Source organism: Rhinopithecus bieti, unplaced genomic scaffold (assembly GCF_001698545.2).
Source record: "Rhinopithecus bieti isolate Rb0 unplaced genomic scaffold, ASM169854v2 scaffold_23303, whole genome shotgun sequence".
Lineage (NCBI taxonomy): Eukaryota > Metazoa > Chordata > Mammalia > Primates > Cercopithecidae > Rhinopithecus > Rhinopithecus bieti.
In genome coordinates this window covers 523,470-542,456 of record NW_016810922.1, presented here as the reverse complement: position 1 = coordinate 542,456, position 18,987 = coordinate 523,470, and the positions used below count along the sequence as shown (strand labels likewise).

Genomic DNA, 18,987 nt, shown 5'->3' with positions numbered 1-18,987 from the left:
AGTAGAAAATATTTAAAAAAATAGTGTTTCTACATGCTTTACCAGTCTACATAAACATGTCTTTGGGTATTTTTGAGGTTGGGTGTAATTTTATATGTGCACAAACACAATAAAATATTAATTTTGAATTTAGGTATGGGCAACCAATTTTTCTCATTCTACTGTTTAAAAGAATCTATATTGCAAATATCTATTACTTTTTCTACAGAATTATCTTCAAGGTGCTATTTTGTCTGTCAAAGAAAGTACAGAAAAAGATAGCTATCATGAAAAACTGAAATGCCAATGTTCAAAACCGCTACAAATCCTTTATATGTTTTAGAATGTAGAGGACTTCCACTTGTATTTTGTGTTTTTCTTTGTAACAATTAACCTTGGAATCATTAATGAAATGGTCACTGAAGAGTAAAGATATTGCAACACGACCAACATGAAGAGCAATAGGTTTTAAATTTAATATAGGTTCACACTGGACAGCCTTTTTTCTTTAGTGATGAATAAACACGTGATGAAGCAAGGATTTTAAAGTGATCTTGAACTATATAATGAGACGGTATGCTCTTCTTAATTATGGACCCACCTTATGTTGTGCAAGTTGTGTTTTTATTTTGTCTGGATCATTTGCTATTTCCAGTTCAGAATCCAAAGACTTTTCTGATTCTTCTAGCCACTCCATAAGTTTACTCCAAGCTTCATGGAACTGGAAAGAAATTCACATCTTTGTCTGAAACATTTTTAAGCATATTATACTTGAGACCTAGTATAGTTTTAAGACAGAGATTAATAGTAATGAAAATGCTGAAAATTGTTATTTCAAAATCTCCACTGAAGAAGAAAAAAGTAATGCTTTCATTGGCAAATTACAAAAAAAGTCTTGATAATGCTTAGCATTATCAGTGGCTGTGCCCCACTGTCACTTTGTTTTAATTCATTCAACATATCAGCTCTAAAAGAGCCTAGAAAAAAGGAAGCTCCAGAAAGAACTTCTTCCTTATACTTTCTTCTTGTTCAATAATTAACATAAACTCTCAGAAAATGTTTTGTATTTTTATTGTTGTTGTTGTTTACTGCTGTTGACAGATCTGGGTTTACTTCTAGGGAATTTAATCCCTATGTTAAGAAAAGGGACAAAATGGGGAGGGGAAGTATAAAGCATGTAAATTGATTTTTTTAAAGTAGCAGAAACAAAAAAGAGACCATTGCATTCCTATTTAATGCAAAGATATTTCAACATCTTTATTGCTGCTATCAAAATCCTCAAATTAATGCCTATGCCTCACATAATGGTTTTATATGTCTGAGCAGCCACAATATTTGGGTTCTAACAAAATGTTATTCTCTTTGGCATCTATAACCTTGCAAACATTCTAGTACTATACATACTTGATTTTGAGTACAGTTTTCTGTTCGCCATAAAGAACCAGCAGGTACTATTTTCTGATACAACTGTGAAATTGGTTATAAATTATATCACAATAAGCTTAAGTGAACGGATACCTAACAAAAAATTTAGTAATCAAAATTAAATCTATTGTATACCAAAGCACATGAATAATGAAACAACAACAAGATATTTAACAATAAGAGCAGATTAAGGACACAGACTCACAAAACTGTAAGGGCTCTCTGGATATCATCTCATTACAAACCTTCATATCCCTCTCACAACTTTAATCAATTTAAACATGGAAAAATGGAAACTAGAATAGACACATGAATTGTGAAAGTCAGAGAAGTATGATCAATATCTGAGCCAAAAACTGAGATATTAGAATAAGAAAAAATAAATTGAAGAAACAGCGAGTCAAGGTGTTAGGTAGTTTGACTCCAAATAATACAGGCTATAACAGTTGGATGGTAAGGTCAATGATACAAATGCACAAGTTCCGAGGCTGGTTCTGCTTTCAAAACTATTTTTAAGCCATATAAATAGAGGAAATGCTATACATTTGCACTAAAAACAGCAGCAAATATTTATAAAGTTAATTAGACAAAATAAGAAAATAAAATTGATTAAATCAAGAAAGGAGGAAAAAGATGAGTAACTGGCTACTGATATCCAAGAAACATTTATAAATTGATGTTCATAACTCAAGAAATGCCTGCACTACACATGCTATTGCACCACATAATGTGGAGAGAAAAGTGTCAGGCTCAGAATTAATACTGTCTTAAAGAAACATTAGAGACCAAGTCTATCCCAGTGACTCATCTGTAATATTGAACATTTCACACCTCCCATTCAAAATGGGGTCTATGGTGTGTAACGCTATAACAATGCAATTTGTCATTTCTAAAGCCTTTAAACATTTGTACTGTTAGCATTAAACATTGAAACACTTGACTCTCATGACATCTTTTTGCATCACCCAATTGAGCCTAACTCCTCAAAACAATGGGGTATAACACTAAGGCTAGAAAATTGTAGCTGACTGAGGCAAAAAGTAATTGTAAAATCCTCCTACAATATTACACTAAATTTCTAGTAAGAATCAAAGATTTAAAAATATATATATTTGTCAAGCAAGGTAGGTACATCTCTCTCTTCCATGGAGTACAAAGACACACAGAGATTGCATAACTTTACCTCTTTGTGTTTAGTCTAGAATGGAATGCTAATAACAGGTAAAGGGAGTAAGGAGAGTTCTTTGTGAAATTTGTGAAATTCCCTAGATTAAAAATTTAAAGTGGCCCCAAAAGATTCAAAAAATTAATTTCAAAGTGAGATGGAGCTCTATTATCTGCTCAAAATATTAGAAAAGAAATGAAGGTCTGTCAACAAGTGTTCAGAGAGGTGGGGAGTGCCGACCAACTCAGACAGAGAATATGACCCTTCAGAAAGCTGTCGGGAGGGCTCTATGTCTGGCTCTCAGCACTGACAGCTTGTGAACAAAGTCTGGCTTAGGAGCTAAACAAAAGGTAGCAATACAATGAAGTATGATGTCTCACTCTGATTATGAGAATGGAGGTCAAAAGGACAAAGAAAAAGAAAACAAACCCAATAAAAACAAATTCTGAGCTTCTTTCTGGGCCTCAATGATAATAGCCTGTCTATAAAGTCAAGCTGTAATCAGTCTTCTTAAGATTAGTCCCCAGGGGCTGAAGTTGCTGCCAGGTCAAAAAGTGATGTCAGCATCCAAACTGAGGCCACAGCCCTTTCAGGAAAGAACCACCATGGCACCATGCCATGATTGTTACGCCTAATACAGCCTGTGATAAAAGTACATCCATAACATAGATTTCAACAGCTAGAAGTGATTTATTGACAAGTTTAGAAGAATTTTTCTAAAGGATTATTACCTGCTTGGCTCTCTTCCTTGCATCATCCAAAGATCTTCCTCTCTCTACCAACCGTTGAACCACTTTTTCCCATCGACTTTGTACACTGATAAGTAGATTCTTGATTAGAACAACATCTTGTTTCTGACTAAAATATTTTAGGTGGGTTCCAGTTTTGTCCAGTTCTATTATCTGCTCACGATGAGAATTTACTTCATTGGCAAAAACCTTTCCCAGAAAAAAAAGGACATAAGTAGAAACAAATGAAAATCAGATCAATATTAAAAATGATTCTGGTGTCATAAACCTGAAAATGTTTTAAAGGACAAACAAAAGCTTTCAAAATACCAAATGCATTCTTTTGACTTTAAAAAGGCCTGCTGTCAGCCAGGTACAGTGGCTCATGCCTGAGGTCAGCACTTTGGGAGGCTGAGGCGGGCGGATCACTTGAGGTCAGGAGTTCAAGACCAGCCTGGCAAACATGGTGAAACCCCATCTCTACTAAAAATACAAAAATTAGCCAGGCATGGTGGTGGGTGTCTGTAATCTCAGCTACCTGTGGGGAGGCTGAGGCACAAGAATCACTTGAACTGGGAGGCAGAGGATGCAGTGAGCCAAGATTGCACCACTACAGTGAGACTCAGTCTCGAAAAAAAACAAAAAGCCTGGTGTCTGAAAGGAGAATCCTATCTATTTGACTCACTACATACCTTGTGTTCGTCAATTTGAAATAAGACGGTGTCCAAGATAAGACTTGGCCGAGAAGCTACATTTAGGGTCTGTTCAGCCTGAGTAAGCCAGTTGATGAAGTCTTGGAGAGAATTGTGGAACTCCATTGCCAAGTTGAGAGCCTCTTCCAGTTTAGTCTGCAAGAACAGATTGTTTAGTATGTGATGTTTAAGGGCCTTGGTTATTTTGTTTGTTTCAGTTTAAACATTCTCTGGCAGATTCCTCTCCTATCCCCACTTTATTTATGCATATCTATTAATATATTAACTAAATATCTTATAAACGTAATGGGCCATACTAAAATACTGGCAAACCAAAATCCTTTAAGCCTAGTAAGCAGCATCTTACTGTAACTAGAAAAAATGTAATATACACTAAAGCATGTTTTTTGGAAACTAACCAAAGAACACAATTATAATCTATAAAAAGAAAAGTTGATATTTATACAATTAATTTGGGGGCTCAAAATATTATGAAATATACTTTATGCTCCATCAGTGATGGCATATAATCTCGTATTTCTAGCCTATTGTTTTTTTCATAGCATTGAATAGCAATATTGAGATTTCTTAGATTGTCATTTTGTGGTTTTACAAACATAACAAAACATATTCATAATTTAATATACATTTTAATCCATTCTCATGGATTTTTAAATGTAAGTACTTAAAAGAATATATACAATCATCTCACTCTCTTGCTTTCCCTCCCTCCCACCCCCATATACATATAACTTTTTGTTTAATTAATTAAACAAATTAGACTAAAATAGAATTAATTATTTAATGGCCCAGAAATTGAGTAGTTCTTAACATTTAAAAATATACCTTAGTAACATTCGATCTATATCTTTATCTGTTTTGAATATATCCCCTTTAAATCTGTTCTCATGTTAAAATAGAATATTATTTTCAACTAACCCCATGAAATCTCCGAATATATACAAAAAAAATGTTTAAACATGAATTACTGAAAGTTCTACTCCTGATAGCTCTACTCAGAAATAAGGCAATGTCCAAGAAATGGAAAAACTAAAACACTGATTCCATTATATTAATCAAAGCACATACTTTCCTTTCATTGAGTTTGGTTTCCACCGATTCCCATTTTTCTTTCAAGTTATTTATGTCTTGGTCAATATTTGTCTCTGCAGATTTTGGGCATCTTGCAAGCATCTGCTGGCCTTTCTGCATCAGACTCTTATATGTTTCTTCTTTAGCTTCAAAGGCAGCACAGACTTCCTAAATTGGGATACCTTCAAGTTATATCACTTTAAGAAAGTAAAATTTAAGAGTTCTATTTTTCTAGGTCATTAGTCCCAAGCCCCTCATCATATATTCATCTCTCAGAGCAACCCTGACGCACTTACATTTTTCACTACATTAAAACAACAACTAAACCTACAGTCATACCCTATCTACTGAGAAATCTCAAAAATGGTGTTATCTTTATCAGCCCATTCTGGCATACTAAGATTTGAAGCAGTAGTTTAAATGCTGTCAAGAAAGCTTTCACTGTAAAGTAATTAGTTAGTTCTGTGACTTTGGGCAAGTAATTTCACCTCTCTGAGCCTCAATTCCTTCCTCTGTAAAATGAGAGTCTCCCATAGATCCCTCCTTGTACTATGATACAATGAATGTAGTATTTCATTGGTACAATTTAATTCTGCACTCAGAGGACATGCAATGGACAGAAAGTAAATATATAAATAAGTAATATATTTAAGTTGATTATTCAGACTCTGGAATTATAAGAATCAAACTTGTGGTACTATGAATATTATTCTCATTTAGAACATTTCTAAAGCTTCTAACTAGAATGTTGTGTGTATCTTCTATACAGGACATAAAATATTGCTTAAACAAATTCAAACTTTAAGACCAACAAAACAATAGTTACTTCTCATTTAAAACATTAAGACCAGTTCTATTCTACTTATTTAACTATAATGTGGGTTAAATCATAGTTCTCACTGGAAGATTATATATTTCTCACTTACATTTCCAACTTTATAAGTTTTAAAACCTGAGATACAACTCATACAATATAAAATTCACTATTATAAGTACACAATTCACTGTTTTTAAAATTATATTCACGAGGTTTTGTGATTACCACTAACTCCAGAACATTTTCATCACCTCAAAAATTTATTTCTTAAGCCTTTAAAAAAAAAACCCTATCTATATGTATTTTACCAATTCACCTTACTAAACCTTTAAATCCTAAAGCAAAACTTTCAGATATAGCTAAAAACTCAGGAACTAATATTGTAAATTTTGTACTATTTCTTCATTTCTAGAGCATAACAAAATCAAAAGAACTTTATTGAAATGATATTACAAATATCAACAACTCTTTAGAATGCTTTAAATCACAAATTTAAACTTATTTAAACAGATTTCTATAATTTATTATATAGGGTTACAAAAGATTCATTGTAAATACCCCACCCAAACTCAGTTAGCTGAAATGGAGTATTTTTCTAAAAGTAAAGTATTCTAAAGATAAGTTCTTTGCTTTCAAGTTCTTATACTCTTCTAAACTAACATTTTAAAAAATATTTATATTATTAGAAAATAATCCCAAGCATCTATCTGTTCATGAGTTCATTAAATTTATAATTAATGGACACTGTCAAAGCTGTGCAAGTACTTTCCAGGAAAGTAAGGAGCTATCTGGAAGTCTCTCAGGTTTTTTTAAAAAGGCAGATAGGCACTTACAAGTTATTTAGTCTATTACTTTTCCAGTGAAACAAATAGGTCTCCTATGGCACTAAAAACCAATGACGACAACAAAAAAAAACCACACACATAACTTTCAAAAACAATAACTATACCATAAAGATTTCTAGAAAATTGTATACCAAATTAGTAGGACTTACACTACTGATGGTGATTGTGAAATAAATGTGATGCTACCTACTGTCATAGTCTGTTTTATTTCTTTACAACATCTACAAGATGGTTACTTCCTCTTCAAATCACCAAATTCAAAATTATTTCCAAATAAGTGCAGTTTTATTGAGATCTTACAACAATATGACATCTCTATTAAAGAGTGTATATATTGATGTACACTGATTCATTTCTTTTGCCAAATTTCTAAGTACTTCTACTTTTATCTCCCAAGATAATAATCATCAGTATTTGAATATTTTTTAAAATTTCTGATGTAAATTCACAAATGTAAAAATTAGGGGACTCTTTCAAAATCTGAAACATTGTTTCCTCTCAGAACTTCTAGTGCTGAATTATAATGGAATATGAATTTAAAATGTCAATAAATCCAACGTAGCCTAAATTTAATTTGTCAGTGCCTATTTCTATGAAAGAAAGCCCATATTTCAAATTTCATCATTTTTTCCTCATCCTTCTTAGGAGCCACTGTGTCACATGACCTAGGTAGGAACAGCCCACAGGTACAATACTCCAGACTGGACAATTAAAACAGAAGCCTCCTCTTCGTGTCTGTATTTGTTGTAAGTATGAAGTGGAAGATAAAGCTCTATCACCATTAAAACAAACAGGGAAGTTTTCTTTTTTTAACAGAACAAGAGTATATTTTCCAACCTTCCATGAAACCAAATGAGACAATCATGCTTATAACAATAATTTTAAGTCATTCTGATTATTTTGGAGGTTTTTGTTTACACTTCAATGCACAATAATTTTATAATTTACGCTGTGTTATAGTACTACCCATACAAGCTTATTATTTTGTGGGGGAAGGTTTGTGTCTAAAAAGTGTCTAGAATTCTAAAACCTCTTTTCATATACTGACACACTAACCTTTGAAATAAAGAATAGGTTCTGACTTTAAATTTTTAATCAATAAATGGTGTGTTTCTAGCATGTATACAGTGATTTCTGCCATAAACTCTATATCCTTTAGGGCCTTCTCCCATGATTTATGTATCGCCATGGCCCATATAAAATGGTCAGTTTGTTATTCTGAGGCTAAAGCTGTAGGAAATATGTTGCTTACCATATGGACATTAAGCTGCTCCTTGGCTGTTTCCGGTAAACCTCCCAGCGGTTTAGATGCCAACAGATGACGCTCCGTGTCAGTCAGCCACTGCTGCAAATCCTCGATTTCGCCATGGAAACCTTTGGCCTGAAGTAACAGGGAGTTTTAAGTTGGGGCCATAAACACTGTCAGTTTCAAGCAGGAAATAAGCTTCAAACAATCCCAGCCTGCTAAGCCTCTCTATGCATTCTTAAGAACAGCCAGGTACCATTAGAGTTGCCTTTCTTCATGAGGAGAGCTCTAGTAGATAAGAGTATTATGCTAAGAACTAGAAAGCTGTGTTCTCTTCTGCTGTTCTGTTCTTTATTTCACTTATTTTTACTCCTCTCCTTAAGGTATAAAAATTAAACAGGACTCTGTGAACTAATAAAAGAATTCCATGCTATTTTGGTCTTGAATGCTATAGAAACTTTCACAATTTATTATCTTACTCACCTGGCGCAAGGCACCATCCAGCTGCTGCTTCCTTTGTTCAGTTTTTTCCAAAACATTTTGCCAGCGTTGATTCAAAACCTGTAGCTTGTTCTGAAGGTTGCTTGCTTCTTCTCCTGCACTTGATTCAATTAGATCATTTCCTGCTTTATTAACGGCTTCCACTGTGGACTGATGGGCTAATACATCATTTTGCAGCACCTGAAAATATTAAGATAACACCATGTTTGCTAGTTGGTAACATGTTAATATCAGCTTTAATACAACTGTTTTCCTTTCTGGTTATGAAACATCCTGAAGAAAAAAACATTATATGTGTAGAATTTTATTTTTTTTTAAGAGATAGGGTCTTACTCTGTCGCCCAGACTTCAGTACAGTGGTTCTATTACAGCTCACTGCAACCTCAACACTTGGGCTCAAGCAATTGTCCCATCTCAGCCTCTCAAGTAGCTGGGACTACAGGCACACACTAGCATGGTTGGCTAATTTTGTTTTGTTTTTTATATAGATGTGGTCTCACTATGTTGCCCTGGCTGGCTAATATTAAGTTTTTAAATGATGAACTTCCTTTCCCTTAAATTTGCAACCTTCGTGGATATACCTTTATTCTATCAATGTCCCCTGAAATGACTGTGTGAGAACACTTTGCTAGTTATTCCCACTAGAATGACTTGGCAATTGATGACACTAAATATCTAGAGATTATAATTAAAAGGTTCTAAAATTTCTCACTTGGTTCAAGCTAATTTTAGTTTAATTCTCATGTCAAGTAACCAAAATATATTTTTACTCCTACATATTCACTTTCAAATATAAAATTATCATGTCTAAGATATACAGTACCATATTTCACAATTAGCATTCTGAAAGAGAAAAAAAAATTCTAGAATATTCCTTTACTTTCTCTCATTGGAGGGGTCCTGGAATTGACTGCTAAGTTGAAATATTGGAAGGCCCTAAAACTAACACTCTATATCAGAGATACTTAAACCCAGCATTCCAAAATTCAGTTGTTCTTTAAGTAGAAAACATATATAATGAAATGCTTACTACAGAATACAGCAAATAATGCCTTCCTTTTATAAAGTGGAAATATATGAATAGGTTAATAATGCTTAAGTGCACTAAAATGGGGGAACTTAGGTTGCAGAAAGCAACCCTAAGGTTAAAAAAAAATCAATTTCTTTTACTGAATTAGTATAGCCTTAGTAATATTAATAGTTTCATTTCAAGGAGGCTACACTTACATTTTTGGAAAGCAGAAGAAACCTCCCTCTAATGTTGGTAAAAGTTGATCCTAACCTGTATGCATTGACTCAGGGTTGGCAATACTAAAGAAAAAGAACATCATCTCCCATCCTATATAACACATCACACATCTGGAAGGAAATTCAGACCAGGGAGGATTTTCAGTGAATATCAGTAACCCTCTGATATCACTGTTTCTCTGACTGTTTTCATTCATATTCTGAGGCATCTGGTTAGGGAGTGTTTTTCAAAGGCTATAAAACCAACCGAGTAAGAAGTTATCTTTATAGAAAGCATTCACTTTGGTATGTTAAGAGTAGGATCACTCTGAAAATCAAAAAGTTAAATGTTTTCATGGCCAAAATATAAAAGAGAATGCTATAAAATTCATTCTTCTGAATGGTCTGAGTCCTGCTACAAAGTCAGAGCTTAGGAGTAGGAGAAGAAAGCAGGAAAGGAACAGAAACATTTGTCCCTTCCTCCAGTAATTCTACTGGGAATTTTATGTCCTCTAATTTTGATCTTTGAGGAATGCAAAGAAAAGAGAAAAGGAAAGAGAGAAGGAGCCATTTCAAAGTACTTAAAAAGAGACAAACAGAAGTAAGATGTCTTCACCTATCCCGAGCCAAAATAACTGGATCAGGGTGCCTCACTTTTCCATCCCTACCTTATTATACAAAGTTCCTATCCTGATGTATATTAGTTTTAAGACAATCAATTGGTTTATAAAAATGTAAATGCAGCTATAAACTCACACCATGAGAATAAACATATTTTGTTGCTAGGCAGTTGGTCTCACCAGTCATTATGGCTCTAAGCAAATGTATAATGTAGCCATTAAATAATGAAACAAGCTTCTATGTCAACTTTAAGTATGCAAAATAAATCCAAATTGTTTAATTAAATATGGCTGGGCAGTGACTACCAATGTAGACAGACAAGGTAAGAGAAAAATAAAATTTTAAACAAGGAAACAATTACTGTGGGGAAGTATGAAAGAAGGAGAACAAAAGCAAGAATAGTCAAAAACTGTACAGCATAAAGTGCTAAAAACCCACCTTTTAAAAAATGTTAATCAATATGTAAAACAATCAGACATTTCCTATTTGATAATCAAAGAAAATTTATTTTAGTTTAGGATTTAGGACTCTGAAGATACCACTATTAATGTGAATGTCAAAGTCTATGAAAGATTGTTGAATGCCAGAATAAACTCTACTGTGCATAATCTTTTATTCATTAAGTCTAGTGACTGAAGGGATAGGGAATGATCTATTAAGAAGTGTCACAAAGGTGACAACAATACAAGATTGCTTTGCATATATCTCTTAAGACAAAAATTTTTCAACTTACTAGCTTTAAATCAAGTACAGGACACATAACAACTTTTAAAACATAATAAATATTTTAAAATTCAGAAAGATAAGGAGTAAGATACAAAAATCCAAAGACAAGAGTGACATGGAGACAAAGGGATAAGCCCCAACATAATAAGAGATGTACAGACAGATAAAAATACGTCAGAAATGACAAGCTACAAATGAAAGAGACATGGAAATATGGATGCCCAGAGTGAAAATATACATAAAACCTGCAGTAGGACATTTTCAGCCTATGATATTTTAGGCTATCCCTAACAACTTTAAAAAATAGGTGACATTATCACAATGACAGGTATAATTAAGGATTTAAACCTTTAGTGTTTGCCATGCAGCCCTAATAAACTTTAGCACAAATTGCTCATCCTTATTTTGTTAGATAATAATTGCCTTGAATGAGAAAATATTTTGAACACGATATTTTAAGAAAATATTTTGACTATAATGTTTTAAGTTTTAAGTAGTTAACCTTTAGTTATAAATGTCAAATATGAACTTGTGTCAAAACCATAAACTTGAAACATGAATAAAGAAGAAATATATCTGAGAAATCTGATGACACTAGAAATGGACAGAGAAGAAACATAATATGCATTAACAGCTACATACATGATGCTTGGCAAGTTCAATTTCAATGGCTTTAGGGTCTCCTCCAACAGGTTTCTGCTCACTTAACAAGCCCTCGGTGTGTGTCAGCCACGTCAGGAGCTCATCCAGGGCATGCTGGAACTGACCCAATGCTAATAGAGCACCCTCCAGTTTATGCTACAGAAAAATTGGGAAGAAAATCCATTTGTAAATTTGATATTATGAATGACATGTCCATAAAACAAGGGCAAAAAATAATTGTTTCATGCTGCATAAGCCCATAAACACATCCAATGAAGCCTAATCATCATATCTTTCTGTTTTAAGTTTGACGCTCTTTGTGGTTATAAAAGAATATATGAGAAGCAGAAAGAATTCTAATTTTATCTTTAATAAGTATTTTACATTAATATCTGAAATTGAAAATGTATAATTTCTTAAGAAAAGTCTTGATATTTACCTGTCTGTTGATGATTCTCTCCTCCAGGCTATCCCATATCAATTTCAGTTCCATTAATGGGTCTTGAACAGTGTGTTTGTCACTCTCTTCTGTCACTTTCTTTAGTAAAAGCTCTGCTTGATGGTTCAGTCTTTCCATTTCTATCTGCTGTTGATAGGCCTCAGACTTAAATTGCTATTTTAAAAGAGATATACAAAGAAAATATTGTTAAAAATCACTAACTCCAAACAAAAAAATCTATTGGTTATATCATTATTCTAATTCACACTACTTACTGAGAAGAGGTGATGCAAAGTAAAATCTCACATGAGGCTTACCAATGGAAGAATTGTAGATGAAAAAATAAGGAAAATATTTTCTCTTTATTCAGTATTTTTGGATGGATAGATGTTTCTATTTATAATTTTCACATTTCATTTCATTTTATTCTCTACAATAAAAAACTAAATTTCAAGGCTGAACTTATTCCAATATCTTGTATGGAAAAATGAGTTTTAAAATTATAGAAAGAAAATGAAATATATGTTGACACATATGAAAGCCAAAAAAGCCTTAAGAAACTCAAATTAGTATTTCTTGCTCTAAAACATACACACATCTTGTATCCCCTGATAATTTTATGTTTTCTGTAGCTGTGCTGTGTTTATTAATATTCCTATGCCTCACCCACTGCTGACACAGAATGTTATTCTCTATCCTACTTTCTAAGTCACTGACATAGTTAAAAATCTTGACTTTGCTGACCAACAGGTTAGCAAATAATTGCTTGTAATAGGTAACTGTCCTTTCATAAAATATTTCTTTTAATATGTAATAGTAAAAAATTCATGGCTAGCAGTCCCTTAACTTTGTTCAAAAATACATGAACAATAATTTGAAAATAATAACAAAGGTATAGTGAGCACCTGGTATGTTCAAGTTACTTTCAACCAACTTATTGAGGAAATAATTTTATCCTTAATGTAAGCTAAAGACATAGGAATAAGACCAGTTAGTAAGACCAGGAAGACCACTGAGTTCATATGCCCTAAGTGGATGAACTAGGACCTACACTCAGATAACCTGATTTCAGAGTGAGCACTTCTAACCAGGCTGCTGTATAAAAACCACTGAGCTATATGCAAATATCCAAAATAAATTATCCACACCCGTAAATGTACATAAAGTATATCATATATTTGCCACATAAGCAGATTAAAGTAAAAAAAAAAATCTCAATTTAGTGATAACGATAAAATTCTCAAAAAGAAAATTTGTTTCTAAATGAAATATTCTATGTCACACTTAGATGTGAAAATGCTACAATTTTAAAGCCAGATAATATTTCACATAAAATCTAGCAAAGTTCATTGCAAACAGTGTGATGTCTCTGCATATGGAGAGCTAAAATTGGGAGGGAAATAGCTGATCCCATTTTGATAAATGATTATTGGTACAGAGGAATTCAAAGAGGAAACAGTTCTGCCATTTTCACATCTGCAGATCAAGAATTAAAAAAGCAAAAATTACAGAGAACAGCTATGGAAAACAACAAACATTTACAAATCAATCATTTTGGGAAACATTCTTATATCATGGATGTGTTTTTAATTTGTTAGACTAAACGAATTACTCAGAACACTCTAAAGAAAATAAAAATGTTGGGTTAATGGGTATAAAATAAAGAAAGAATGAATAACACCTTGCATTTGCTAGCACGCCAAGGTCATTATAGTCAAAAATAATTTTGTACAATTAAAATAACTAAAAGAGTATAACTGGATTATTTATAACAAAAAGGATAAATGTTTGAGGTGATGGGTACCTCCATCTTCCCTGATTTAGCTATTATATATTGCATGCCTGTATCAAAATATGTCATGTAATCCATAGATATATACCTCTACTATGTACCCATGAAAATTAAAAATTAAAAATATGTATCAGGAAAAGAAAAATGATGCTGTGGTGTATTGACAACATACTAGTGTAGTGACAACAATATACTACTGAATAAACAAGTTAAACAAGTTATAAAAATCCTTACAGTATTATCTAAATACATCTCTCTCTCTACCTGTACACACACACACACACACACACACACCCCATGTCCCTAACATGAAGATATCAGAAAGGCTATAAATCAAATCTAAGAAAGGTAATCTCTAGGTACATAACATTTTGGGTGACTTCAAATAATTTGTTTTTTTTCCTTTTATTTGTATTTTCTGATTTTCTATATGAACAGTTATTAATTTACTATAAAAGGAAAACTATTAATAGTATTTTCTTTATTTAAAGAGCACTTATATATATATTGTTTAGTATGTGAAAGCACTATGTACATTAAACTAGCTTTATAATTAAGCTGTCATACTTACATTGGGTAAAATAAATTGATGTAAAAAATTACGTGAATCAAGAACTTAAAATTGCAAGGAAGTCTTTGATAAATTAGCTCCCCCACATACCTTTAGCTCTTCAATCTGCTGCTTGACAGTTTCAAGATCTGTTCCGATTGGAGACATTGAAGCTAATTTACCACCTGCAATATCCACCCAGTCAAATACTGCCTGCAAGACACATTAGTCCATGTGTTGTTACAACAGTACATTTGAAATTGTTACAGTATTTCAAGTACTACAGAAAAATACAATCATAAATCTAAAAGATATTATAGAATGAGACTATTTTATAAAAAATTAACATGGTTCACCTAAATTAGTAAAAGCAGTAATATACCAAAATGGTTGTACCAAATATGAAATAGATACATACAAGTTTGCAAAAGAAATTGTTTATTCAATAGATTCTTGAAATATTATGACCTTCTAAAAAAATTCATTTGAAAACATTTATAGAAATCCAATCACATAAAATTCTTCACTATGTGTGCTTAAAAGGCAGCTTGCATAAATACACTGAAAGAAAAAGATTCAAATCTATTTGTTCATTCAAATAAGAAATTACTGTTTAGAACTTAAGCAAAATATTTGACTCAAACCCTTAAATATTATTTAGATTAGCATTAAAATCCTGCACATATAAGTTATTAGTATTAAGATCATTATTCTGAATTACAACAGGTCTCAGACTCTCCTGTTTTCTTATTTATTTAGGTAATAAAATAGTCTAAAAGGCTCAAGTCACTTTTTTTAGGTAATGAATACAAAATAAAAGCATTTTGCCATTACTCTGTCACCCAAGCTGGAGCGCAGTGGCACAATCAAATAGCTCACTGTAACCTCAAACTCCTGTGCTCAAGCAATCCTCCTACGTCAGCCTTCCAAGTAGCTCAGACTATAGGCACGTGCCACCAAGGCTGGCTAATTAAAAAAAAAAAAAAAAAAAAAAAAAAAAAAAAATTGTAGATGGGGTACTTCAGCTCTTGTTTTGACAGGACTTTGCTATCTTTCCCAGGCTGGTCTTGAATTCCTGGCCTCAAGTGATCCTCCCACCACAGCCTCCCAAAGCACTGGGATATTTTGCATTTTAATGAAGCTTCCAAACCATACAGGAGGGCGATAAATCTTGGATTTTTAAATTATCATTAGCCAACCCTGACTAAGTACTTAAGCAGCAACCTGGGAAATAAAACATATTTTACTTTACAATCAAATCTTGAAAATTAGCTTCCAGAGCTTTGACATCTAGCTACAGCTAGCTGAGCTATAGCTACTTAATAAATCAATCTGCCCTTTGCTAGCACAGGTGATGCTACTAATACATGATCGACAGGACTTACGACGGGCCTTGTTTTTCTAGTAGTGATAATGAGACTGTACAAGCCATGGTGGCTTGCCTGTGATCTCCTAAATGGTTGCATGTGGTGGCACTGCCACCTCTAGCCATGGAAGAGATCACAACCCAATGATTTAACAATGACCTAGCCTCACAGACAGGCTGGAACACGAATTAGTTACCTGTCATTGATACCTAAGAGTAAATTATCACTTAGGTTACAAAAAAAAAAAAAGAAGAAGAAGAAGAGGGAGGGAGAATTATAATAAAGTGTTATGTTATTTGTAGTAAAATTTTTCATATATTTCCAAAGTCCAAAAAACTTCTCAGCTGGCATAAAGCCTAGCTGTGACATTTATTTTTACAAATATAGAAATGGAATGGCATAATGAAAAGGAAAAGATGTTCTCATCTGGGCTTTAAAATAATATTCACTTAGTGTTATGGAAATACTTAAGCTTTTTCCATATGGTAAGAAGGATGAAAGATTAAACTCCTGCCAGCCTGTTAGGAAATGGAGCAAGGTTAAGGGAGGTAGGGAGAGAAATATACCCGAGTTGGCCTCAACTGACAGGAGAATTTTTAATATTAAAAAAAAACCTTTTAAATGGTTAATGAACTGAATGAAAACCCTTAAGTGAAAAACAACTATTAAAACAAATTATATACATGGAAAAGAAGAAAACAGTTTTACACACCAGATTATGACCTAACAGAAATATATTTTTGTCCATGGAGAACATTGGCTTCAAATCAAATTTCTTTACTTCTGACTTTAGTTAAACTTGGTGATATTTTTAGATAGTGTTTACTCCTTTCATCTTATTCCACTCAGAACAGAATTCAGATTTAGTTCCATTTCACTGTCTGGTGCTGAGCCATTTATAAAAAATACTGTGTGGGAATATTTACTTTCACTTAAAAAAATCAAAATATTTCTTTTCAAAGTAAATTTCACTGAATGTGTATACAGAAATGTGTTTAGATGTGTATATAAATCTACACATATCCGAAAGGTCAGAAATATCTTCTAAAAGACAAAACATGAACTGAGATACACAGGCAACTGCAGGAATAATTTGCCCACAACTGCATATGCACTGGCAGGTCTTGAGGTGGTGCCAATATGTACACATCAATTATTATGATTCTTCCTTCCAGCTAAGACCAGCACATACACTGTAATCCCCTTACCTGCAGTCCATCCTGGTACTGAACAGCAGCCTGCATTGCCTCCTCAAGTTTGTCAATCCGGTCTTTCCAAGCTTTATTTAGAGAATCCCATGCTGAATTTAACTACAAGATGTATGTTAGAACTCTTTTAGTGCCATATTTTAAATTTTCAACTACTTTTAACAAAATATTTGAGTTAACTAAAAACTTTTTAAAAGCCATTCTCATAAGTAAGCCAGTTGTACCTCATCTATACTCTTCTTGACAATGGGTTTATCAGGCTCCCCACATGCCGCAATGAGTTCAGAACCTAGGTTAATAACTATATCCAGTTCCTCCTGTAGTCCATCTATTTCTTCCCTTATGGCCTAGAATAAGAAAATGACAGCCTTTGAATTTTAAGCAAAACCACATCAAAACTTTAAAAAGTACACAACAATATTAATGGTAGTTATTTCTAGAAGGTGGCATTCTAATCATTTTTCTTTCTGTTTTCTAAGTTTCTGCAATAAATTTTTTCAACAAGAAATATTTTAAAAGAAAAACAGCACCCTTTTAGTAACAAAGGCCCAATGTTTATTATAAAGATAATATTTAAGAAATGATAAATAAGAAATACCTTAACAGATACCAAAACAAATTTTTTAAAATATCAACAATACTGCAAGGCTTAGGAAGACATTTTGGTTTCCAAACAATATACATTAAAATAGACAAGTAAAATATGAATTCAAAAACTATACAAATTAATATATCTGTTAGTAGATGCAGAATAATCTAGTTATGGATTTACATTTTATGTCATTACCCTAGATAGGACCAGGTAGGACCTGTAAGGTACAAAAATATCACAACAGAAAGGCAGTATCCTACTTTTGCTTTCATCTTCTTGGTTAAATATATTCATTCATTCAACAAACACTGAATAACCATAAACCAAGCCCTAAACCAGGCACTGGGGATACAAAGAAAAACAGATATGGCCATTCCCCTCAAGGGAATAGCAGGAAAGACAGAGGCATAAGCAACAGTAAATCATACTATGTGCAGAGTCCTTTGCATGAAGAAAGCATTATGGGAACACAGGTGCACTAACTCTGCTAAGTATACAAGAAAAGGTTTTATATGGGGGTAATAATCCAACTGAACCTTGAGTGGGCTTTGCCAGAAGAGTGGCAGGAAGGACATTCTAGAGTGAGGAAATAAGATGTGCAAATGCACTGACACTAGAAAGAGCAAAACTGTTTGTTTTGGGAAACGTCCTTTCTAATCAGTAGCAGGGAGGGAGCTCGGTAAAGGAGCAAGAGAAAAACATAATTTTGGAAACATAGGCACAAGCTAGGCTGGGATGCAAAAAGCGGCATGCCCTGATCTAGGGAGTTTGAGCTTTATCCAGAAGGCAGGGGATGCCTCTGAGTGGGTTTAGGTAGCAACAGAGTAAGAGCAGATCTAGCGGGAAGACTGGCGGCAAGGTGGGAGGCCTAGCAAGGAAAGACAGTCTGCACTTTGGATTACTTTGGAAGCTAAAAAGAAAAAGAGAGATAATGAGACCCTGAAATAAGGCAAAAACAGTGAGGATAAAGAGAAATTTTTTTTTGTTGTTGTTTTGTGGGGTTTTTTGGTTTGTTTTCTGAGACAGGGTCTCACTCTGTTGCTCAGGCTAGAGTACAGTGGCACGATCTTGGCTCATTGCAACCTCCACCTCCCAGGTTCAAGTGATTCTCATGCTTCACTCTCTAAGTAGCTGGTACTACAGGTGTGCACCACCATGCTTGACTGATTTTTGTACTTGTAGTAGAGACAGGGTTTCGTCATGTTGGCCAAGCTGGTCTCGAACTCCTGGCCTCAAGTGATCCTCCCACCTTGGCCTCCTAAAGTTCTGGGATTACAGGCATGAGACAACATGCATGGCCTGAGAAATCGTTTTAAACATACAATCTCAAAGC

The 18,987-nt window shown here is 33.5% G+C and overlaps 1 protein-coding gene across 1 annotated transcript in view; it reads right to left on the bottom strand.

Annotated features, from left to right (window-relative positions):
* The window catches only part of DST (dystonin), a 387,485-nt gene that overhangs the window by 33,808 nt on the left and 334,690 nt on the right, over positions 1–18,987 (bottom strand). The window contains 11 exon segments of the mRNA XM_017893233.1: positions 581–700; positions 3,301–3,507; positions 3,990–4,145; positions 5,079–5,249; positions 7,996–8,124; positions 8,473–8,670; positions 11,707–11,862; positions 12,146–12,319; positions 14,599–14,700; positions 17,063–17,164; positions 17,287–17,409. Of these exon segments, the coding sequence (XP_017748722.1) occupies positions 581–700; positions 3,301–3,507; positions 3,990–4,145; positions 5,079–5,249; positions 7,996–8,124; positions 8,473–8,670; positions 11,707–11,862; positions 12,146–12,319; positions 14,599–14,700; positions 17,063–17,164; positions 17,287–17,409 (1,638 nt within the window).